Raw genomic sequence first — 9,942 nt, 5'->3', positions numbered from 1 at the left:
TTTTGTGGCAAAAACATTTTATTTTTTATCATTTCTGATAGAAATTCTTGTAAAGTTCATATTTGCTCAAGTGTACCCACTTCTGGGTTTGTCTAAAAAAAGGCACCAAACACCTTTCCTTATAGCTATTCAATAACCTAGTAATACCCACAGGAAGCCCAAAGGATGATCTGCCCCCCATTGCAGTGCTTTCAGTCATTTCTTTGAGCTGCTCTGTCTCTTCCCTGCCAGCTGTGACTCTCCACTGCTGTCACTCTGGCTGATTGACACAACTTCTCTCCCCACCCTACCCCCACTCCCTGAAATTTTATTTCCTTTCTAATTTGCTGTTAAGAATCTGCTACAGGCTGAGAAAATACATCACCAAGTTTATTAGAACTGTCATCTGAAATATGAGCAAATAGGCTTTAATGAATAGCTTCTGAGAGGCTCTGAATAAAATGTACAAACTTTGGGCACAGATCTGATGATGGTTTTGGCTGCTCAGAAAACTATTATACTCATTTCTAGTATCAGACTCCTGAGTTCTTCTCTCTGGTCCATTTCTTCCTATATAAAAAATTCCAAAACTCCTTTTCAAATGTCCAATAAAGTCTCTAGGGGAAAAAAAAAGGCAGTCCTAAAATTGAAAATATTTTCAGGAAGACCTGGGTTTGCCAGGTCCATAACAGTAGTATCTGCACAACTGTTAGAACCTAAAAGAATGTATCCTCATATATATCATCTATCTCAAATTGCTTGTCTTTGAATTAAGGGAGGAGGGGAAGAAGGGAAGAAGGAAGAGAATTTGGAACTCAAAATTTCAAAAAAGAATGTAAAAAAAAAAGTTTCCATGTAATAATAATAATAAAAAAAGAATGTTATCCTGCATCAGTGGTATGCATTTAAAACTGGCAAGAAAAGACGTCATTAGCTATATGGTCTTGGGCAAATCATTTCTCTCTGGGCCTCAATTTTCATATTCATATAAAATGAGAGAAGGGACTATCCAACTTACATATTCTTTTATTCCAACTGTTTTTATTATATTGAGGTAATAGCTTTAAAAAAAAGAGAAAGATCTCCCTCTGCTGGGCATATATGTAATCACTTCAATATTAAAATGAACACTGCAGATGGCACATCAAGAAGAAAAATATATTTTATTAAAAAAAGATAAACATAACAAGATACCACATCTTGAACCATTTGTTCTCTCCTACTATATCCTCTGTTTCCATTTGTATACCTGCACAAATCCAGGATCCTTTCCAAAATGGTCAAAGATACCAAGGTGCTGAAAAGTTTCTAATAAGGGTGGCTCCCAAAGTCAAAAAGTGTTTCTTAATTATTCCTCTAAAGGAGAAATTTGCTATCTTGGGTTAGCAGGCTGATTGCACGGCAAACAATTCTGTACGGACCCATATTCTGGCACTTTACTCTAAGAGTTTATGACACAGAAGCCGTTTCCCTAATGCTGCTTCTATGCGAGGTCTGTTTGTACAGAAGCCCTGCTATACCTGCTCACAAGGATTGCTTACACTAACTCCCGCTACTTTGCTTGATGCCTGGGCTTCTGATGTTCGTGGAGTCTGTTTTGGAACCCGAATGGGGACATAAATGTTTGAAGCACTATGTTCTTTGAGATATTCTCCCCCTTTTTCTTCATAATCCTTCCGGGTTATCCAGCCTTCCTCACGATTCATATGCTCTAGGGCCCAATCTCGAGCTCCATACCAGGCATCTAATACAGGATTAGAAGCAACCTGGACCTAAAAAAGAAAAACATTCAATGCAGAAAGCTATTTAATTAGGATTACATCAAATCAAAGTCTACGGCTTAGCAAGCTTTAAATTAATACAACTTTATTACACAGAACCAGATATATCACAAATAATGTCCCATGAAACCTAATAACTATACCAAGTCAAATCTTGATTTAAAAAAGAAAAGATTATCTATATGTAAAACCTTACACCAACACTTTGAGAAGCAATTTGGAAGATATCTGAGGTGAAATTTACCTTAGCAAACTCCAATAACAGAACAAAATAATAAATAAGCAAAAACTCATGGCAGCATCTCTCAAAACTTTTTGGTCTCAGGACCCCTTTGCACTCTTGAAAATTACTTAGAATCCCAAAGAGCTTTTGTTTATGTGGGCTATATCTTTCACTCTTAAACACATTATAAATTAAAACTGATAACATTTTAAGTCATTTAAAATAATAAAAAACCCATTACACGTTAACATAAAACATCTGGTATGAAAAATAACTTAAAAAAAATAGTGAGAACAATGGCATTGCTTTACATATATTCTCAGATCTCTGATGTCTGCTTTTGTATTCAGTCTGTTGGGATGTTATTTTGGTTGAAGTACATGAAGAAAATTCAGTTTCAGACAGACATATAACTAGAAAAGGGAAGAATATTTTAATAGGCAAATATTGTCTTAGTATGAAAATAGTTCTGACTTTGTGTACTTTAGATCCCCAGAGTCCTAGGCCTAAAGTGATGGCGAATTTCTTAGAGACAGTGCTAGGCCCCACCCTGCAGACCAAGTGCTGCGCCCCTCCCCCCCGGCCAAGACCTCTTGCCATGCCCCTCCCCACTACCACATAGTAGGTATGGCCCCCCCTTGCCCCACACAGGAGGAGAAAGCACCCCCATTGGACTGCTGGGCGGAGGGACAGGTGAAGTGAGGAATGTCCTCAGGGAGTGTAGAGAGGGGGAGAAGTAGTCCAAGTGCTCCCTTCCCCTCCTGCTCTGCCGCCTGTGAGCTGCCTGCCTTACCCACTGTGTGCTCCCATTAGGCTGCTGGGCAGAGGGGCAGGGGATGTGAAAAATGTCGTCAGGCACAGTAGAGAGGGGGATGGGAGTGGCTCCACCTGAGTCCTTCTGCCTTTCTATTAATGAACTGGGAGGTGGGAGGGAGGGTGGCCAAGTACCCACAGAAAGTGTGTGCCATCTTTAGCACCCATGCCATAGGTTCACTGTCCTAGGACTTTTGAGAACTACTAACTAGGGAATAAAATTTCAAAATATAGAAATAAAAGATTTGACATTCATACCCTGTGTTGCTCAATATTCTGATTGGTAGTGTTGTCATATATTTGAATGCAAGCAATAAATATTCCAAATGAAAAATCTGAGAAAATGTGTATGAAATTATGGAGAGTTGACTAAACAGAACCAAGAATATAATTTATACTTTATAACATCAATGCTGTAATAAATGAACAATTCTAAAAGACTTAAGAACTCTGATTAACACCACAATACCTGAGGACCAATTATGAAAAATTTTGTCTCCCCCAAAGACAGAAAGGATAATAAGCAAGATGCCAATATAAGAATTAGTCTTGCTTATTATATTTATTTGATACCAAGGTTCTGTATTTTTTTTTTACTCTCTCAAACTAGGAGTGGGGAATAGAAGCCATAAAGAAAAAAAAAAGCTTGAGAACCAAAAAAAGTAAAAAAGTAACAAAAAAAGATAGTTCTTCACTTTCTCTAAGTGTTATTATACTAATAATTCAGAGGCATGAAATAGAAAAAGTTGACCCAGATTTCATCAATACATTTGACAGAATCTATCATGCTATTATGTAGGGATACAGTGAAGAGATGTGGGTTAATAGTGTAATTAAGTGAATTTATCTATAAAATTTTGTGAGAATCAAATATGGTAACATGTAAGAAACTCTGCAAGCGTTATATTGCTATACAAATATGAGACAAAGAGACAGAATATAATCTGCATTGTTTTTACAGAAAGAAAAGGCACCTTTGGCCTTGTGCCTATATAACTTTTTTTTAGTTACTTCTCTCCAGGGCACTAAGATAAAGTTAGGATCAATGAAAAGTGCAGAAAGCTTCAAAACAAAAGACAACAATTTGGTTTCTTCTTAATACCTCTAACACAGTAGTTCCCAAACTTTTTTGGCCTACTGCCCCCTTTCCAGAAAAAATATTACTTAGCAATTACTTGGAAATTAATTTTTTTTAAATTTTAATAGCAATTAATAGAAAAGATAAATGCACCTGTGGCCATCACCGCCCCTCTGGATCGCTGTAGCACCCACCAGGGGGCCGTAGTGCCCACTTTGGGAATCACTGCTCTAACATAAAATTTTCTATACTGTAGTTTAAGAGTTTGAGTATTTTTAAAGAATAATTTTATCTTTATTACATATTATTATAAAAACAGACAAAGGGGGCAGCTGAATTGTTCAGCAGAATGAGAGCCAGGCCAAGAGATGGGGAAGTATTGGGTTCAAATCTGGCCTCACACACTCTCCTAGGGAAAATTATTTAATCCCTACTGCCTAGCCCTTACTGCTCTTCTGCCTTGGAACCAATATCAGTATTAATTCTAAAACAGAAGGTAAGGATTTTTAAGAAGATGTATATACTAATGATGAATTATATTTTAGTATAAATTAGTATTTTTAGTTATATTTTATATTTTAGTATACTTTAGTATGTATACTAAGAATCAGTACATTTGGATTCTAGTATTAGTTCTGACTTTACAAGTCAGAGCCAAGAGAAAAAATAGTCAATCCCATTTGGGCCTTGCAGTTTTACTGGGCCAATCTCCTGTCCTAGCCTGTTTTTTCTTTCCATCTGAATTCTAGACCCACCAGCTCCAGAAGGTTAAATTCAGCCAATGTCTTAGTAATGGTGGCTATAGAAATTTCTGAAACAGAAGGCAGAGGTAAAATTAGGCACGAGTGAAAATGGGTGAGTATGAAATAACTTTTAAAAATACATTTGTAAAGATTTTATATGTATGTATATGTGTACATATATGTATATATTGTTTCTCAAAATACTAAGGAGAATATGGCAGCTGAGGGAGTTACTAAATTTGGCCATGAATACTTAAGCATTAAAACATGGCATACAGAATGATATACCAAATCAAGAACAATAATTATAGAGGGAGAGCAAAAAAACTGAAGAGAGAAGATTTCAAATAAGATACCAATTGACAAGAACTGCACTGCCATAAATGATGTTTATGATAGTGTGTATATATATCCATGGGAAATTTTTATCAAGATTTTAAAAGTATAGAGATCTTAAAAAGCAAAACCAGTGAATAGAAATGAAAAGTACTTCCCCATAATTACATAATAGCAATAATGCAAGCCCACAAAAATATTTTTTTTGATGTAATCTATACCTGAAAAGAAGATTGGAAGGGTCTCATTTCAAGCAGTTCTTTCTCAATCCTAGATTTCATTCCAGGATACATCACATTTCCACCAGTGAGGAAAACATTTTGGACAAGGGTTTCCTGTATGTCTTTAGGATACCTGAAACCAAAAAGTGTTTTAATTCAGATTTCCAAATACATTTCCTTCTAAATATCTGAAAATAAGATGTTTGTACAACGTTAAAACATCTGGATGAAAAGTAAAAAATTGCCCCATTCATCATCCAGATACCTTGACTTAAACAATTTCAATCAATCAGATATCTTCATCTATTTAGTTGTTTGGTGCCATGTAGAGAATGTAAGCTCCTTGAAAACAGAGACTGTTTCATTCTTTTTTTTATATCTTCAAACCTAGCACAGGCATATGCTTATTGATTTATAAGGCCTTGAATCTGATAGCTAACTTATTTCATTAAATAATATTTAAGTCCCTACTATTTCCTAGGCACTGAATCAATTAATACAACTAAAAAGGGGGATGTTATTAATGTTATTGGAGTACTACAACTTTGCTATAGCACTATTTGTTATAAAGCAGGGTTTAGATAAATGGAAACTCATCCAAGAAATACTTTGTTAGTGATGTGTCAAAAGGACTCCACTATAATACTATCCCATATCATGGAAGCTTAGAACAATAAGAATCTAGTATCCTAGTTTCATTTTTTAAAGTATTAAACTTTAAAATGGAAAAAAATTCAAAGTAGATTTGATTATTCATGCTAATGAAGGGGCTCACTAAAAGACAAGGTCTAAACTGCCACAGAAACTTTCCATGTCTTCAATTATATCTGAGTTCCCTTCCTCTTTCTTCCAATCCCAAATAATTTTCATCTAAAACCTTCATATTACATTCTGTGTAATTTTTTAAGTTCTATAAATTTTAAGTGGATGAAATCTGAAGAAATTTGTTATAAATACTCATAGAAGAAATCCATCACTGTATATAAGATACTCATAATTTCCTCTATCTCAAATTGTAGATCTCCAGATTCAAACTCTCTTAAACCCTTCATTTCTAATATATACTTTTCTTTAAATATTATTTTCAAAGAATAAGGCCGGGGGCAGCTGAGTAGTTCAGTGGATTGAGAATCAGACCTAGAGACGGGAGGTTCTACATTCAAGTCCGGCCTCAGACACTTCCCAGCTGTGTGACCCTGGGCAAATCACTTGACCCCCATTGCCCACCCTTACCACTCTTCCACCTAGGAACCAATGCACAGAAATTAAGGGTTAAAAAAAAAAAAAAAGAAGACCACCTCTCATAAACATCAAGAACTAAACATTTGAATAATATAAATAATACACATTTTCCCATAGCACAAGTCTGTATGGTGTGTGATAATTTGGCTAAAAAATTACAGAAATGTTCTATATTAAAACAAAATTTTAATAAAAACTGTAAGGTAAATATGCTCATAACAAAAATAAATGTTGCAACAAAATGTTTGATAAATTATAGCCCATCAAAATTAAGGGTTTAAAAAATAGCTTAGGAAAAGTATCTAATCATAAGAGACATGAAGCTATATGACCTGTATTGCAGCAGAAAGAGTCTTGGAATGTACACCCAAAAGAAATACATTTAAGTTTTGGTTTTGCTATTAACTACCTGTGTGTGTCATTAAATGAATCATAACATCTCTGGGCCTCAGTTTCTCTTCATCTGCAAAAATTAGCGGATTGGACTAGATGATCTCAGAAGTTCTTATGAAATCTAAATCTGTACCCTCCTAAGCACTTCAAATTTTCATTGTTATTTCAAACCACTATTCTGCAATTATTTCTAAAAGGTAGCAAATTAATATTTATTAAAGTAATAGATGGAAAATTAAGGCTCAAAGAAGTTAAGCCTTATTAACCTTACAATCAACTGTTAAGTACCCCAGAAATGGATTATTAACAATACATTATATTTTCAAGTTTTTGGTAATGATCACATCTCCTCCTTTTAAGCACTTTATTGACACAAACAGAATATCTATCGTAATGAAGAGTTTTTACTGCAAAACAGTTTTTCCTCTATCTCCAAAGAAAAAGTAAGCTGGCAAGCTATGGTCAAGGATGTTCTTCACATGGTTGAGGAAAGGGAGTTCTTATTATTTAAATACCCTGGTCAACAGATTATCATATATATCAATCATTAATATCTTTTTTTCAACCACTTTATATACAACAAAACACATTTAATAGTAAAATTCCCCCAGTCCTAATTTGGTCATCTTTTTATGCACTGATATACCATTGTAAGTTATGATAATTTGGTTGTCCACTTTAAAAATTACAAAAATCTTCTATATTTAAATAAAAACTTCAAGGTAAATATGTTCAGATCAAAAATGAATGTTGCAACAAAATGTTTAATAAACTATGACTCATCAAAATTAAGGATTTAAAAAATAAATGTAAGAAAAGTATCTAATTATAAAGGACATGAAATTATATGAACAGTATTGCGGCAGAAAGAGTCCTGGATGTAGAACCTGAAGAAATAGGTTTACATCTTGGCTCTGCTATTTACTACCTGTGTGCCATTAAACAAATCATAACACCTCCAGGCCTTGATAATCAACTCTTCCAAAGACCCTTCAAAATCTCACCCATACTATTTAAAAGTCATTATTTAAAGATCACTTCTTACTGTACTGGCAATGCTCAAAAATGCCGGTAACAATTCTACATACATTATGACAGATACCAGATTTTACTATATTTATCTCTATGCAAGAGGGAAAGTATAAATCAGCAATATAAGAAAAAGAGCACATGTGACTTTGCTCTGGTATTTTTCCATCAGTTTCAGGGATGATAAGGTTAAATTCAACCTAGAGCAGTGATGGTGAATCTTTTAGAGCTGAAGTGCCTGACCCCATCCCCACCCTCCCCAGAATGAGTGAGGTGCCCCTCCCCCCAACCAAGTGCTGGGTGCACCCCTCTCCCCCTTTTACCCTACATAGGAGAAGGAAGTACTCCCATCAGGCTGCTGGGTGGGTGAAGTAAGGAGAGGGGAGTGGCCTGAGCACTATGCTCCCCTTTAGCTCTGCCACCTGTGAGCCTCCCACCTTACCCCCTGTGCGTTCCCAATGGGTTGCTGGGCAGAGGGGTGGAGGAGGTAAAAAAATGTCATCAGGTGTGGTGGAGAGGGGGAGGGGAACAGCTCTGCCTGAGTTCCTCTGCCTTTCCTTTCTAGTATCCAAGGGAGTGGGGAGGAGTGGACGGGGGGAAGGGGCAGCGGGGCCTGGCTTTGGGGGAGGGCAGCCATGTGCCCACAGAGAGCGCTCTCTGCATGTCATCTTTGGCACCTGTGCCATAGATACACCATCACTGACCTAGAGTTAGAGAGCAAGGCTTTAGGGAAGGAGGCAGGATAGTCAAACTGAACAGTAGTCAATTTCTCTGAGTATGTTTGGCTTCATTATTTCAAAAGTGTTGTATCAATTCCCAGGTTGGCGCTACCAATACAAAAATGCAGGTTTCAAGAAGAAATAAAATTGAGTTTTATATAACCTGCTGTTTTGAACAACACATAAGATAGATTACTAAATGAAGAAAATCAATGAAAAAAACAAGATGAGATATGTTTGAGAAGTTCCCAATACTCAGATCTATGCTTAATCAAAATATACCTTAAAATAAAGGCCTTTGGTAAATGGCACAGGAAAAGAAAGACAAACAATGCTGTTAACTCACCTATCCAAAACATACTGAATAGTTTCTGCTATCCCAGCCTGTTCTTCTCCTATAAGAGATGGTTGGAAAATGATTTCTGGAGCTCGAATTCTTTCTGTACCAAGAAATAGCTGATGATATTCTGCTAAGTTAAACATGGGCTTTAAAAACAAAAGAACAAAGCATGTTACAATAGATTATAATGAATCTTTACAATTTTCTTTAGCCATATTTGGAACTCAGTTTCTTTTACCAACTTTTCTTTCTGTACAGCTACTATACACAAGGCTCTCCATGATAAGGAGTTTGGGAACAAGGGTATTCAAAAAAAGTTAACAGAAAGGTAAGACTTTAGTTTATATTTGAAGAAAGTCCACTCCCACAATAGGCTAGAGAGGGAGACCCAATCTCAAAAAACAAAAACAAAAACAAAAAAAAACCCAAACAACCCTTTCCCTAAGAACCTAATATGACAACTGTAATTCTTATGCAATGATCTCATCCATCAAAAAGACACAATAGGACTTATGAGAAAAAATGCTATCCACATTCAGAGGAAGAACTGTGGGAGTAGAAACACAGAAGAAAAACAACTGCTTGAACACATGGGTTGATGCGTATATGATTTGGGATGCAGACTCTAAATGACCACCCTAGTACAACTACCAATAATATGGAAATAGGTCTTGACAGATGACACATGTAAAATCCAGTGGAAATGCGTATCGGATGGGGGGGAGGGAGAAGGGAAGGGTGTAGAGGGGAGAGAAAGAACATGAATCATGGAAAATTTTTCTTAAAAAAAAAAGACACAATAGGAGCTTCTGGGTAGCTCAGTGGATTGAGAGCCAGGCCTGGAGATGGGAGGTACTGGGTTCAAATCTGACCTCAGACATTTCCTAGCTGTGTGACCCTGGGCAAGTCACTTAATTCCCATTGTCTAGCCCTTACCCCTCTTCTACCTTGGAACCAATATACAATATTAATTCTAGGACAAAAGGTAAGATTTTTTTAAAAAGCCTGGAAAGACTTCCATATACAGAGTATATGACCTCTTTAC

The 9,942-nt window shown here is 36.1% G+C and overlaps 1 protein-coding gene across 1 annotated transcript in view; it reads right to left on the bottom strand.

Moving 5' to 3' along the window:
- Positions 1 to 1,123: 1,123 nt before the first annotated feature.
- ACTR5 (actin related protein 5) overlaps positions 1,124 to 9,942 on the bottom strand; it is a 50,141-nt gene continuing 41,322 nt past the window's right edge. The window contains exons 7-9 of the mRNA XM_044659801.1: positions 8,904 to 9,043; positions 5,175 to 5,307; positions 1,124 to 1,751 (exon numbers count right to left, since the gene is read on the bottom strand). Of these exons, the coding sequence (XP_044515736.1) occupies positions 1,494 to 1,751; positions 5,175 to 5,307; positions 8,904 to 9,043 (531 nt within the window). The 3' untranslated portion in view covers positions 1,124 to 1,493. The remainder of the gene's footprint in view (positions 1,752 to 5,174; positions 5,308 to 8,903; positions 9,044 to 9,942) is intronic.

This window comes from Gracilinanus agilis, chromosome 2 (genome assembly GCF_016433145.1).
Source record: "Gracilinanus agilis isolate LMUSP501 chromosome 2, AgileGrace, whole genome shotgun sequence".
In the NCBI taxonomy this organism is placed as follows: Eukaryota; Metazoa; Chordata; class Mammalia; order Didelphimorphia; family Didelphidae; genus Gracilinanus; species Gracilinanus agilis.
The sequence above is the reverse complement of the archived record's forward strand: the minus strand, read 5'-3'. Positions and strand labels throughout refer to the sequence as shown.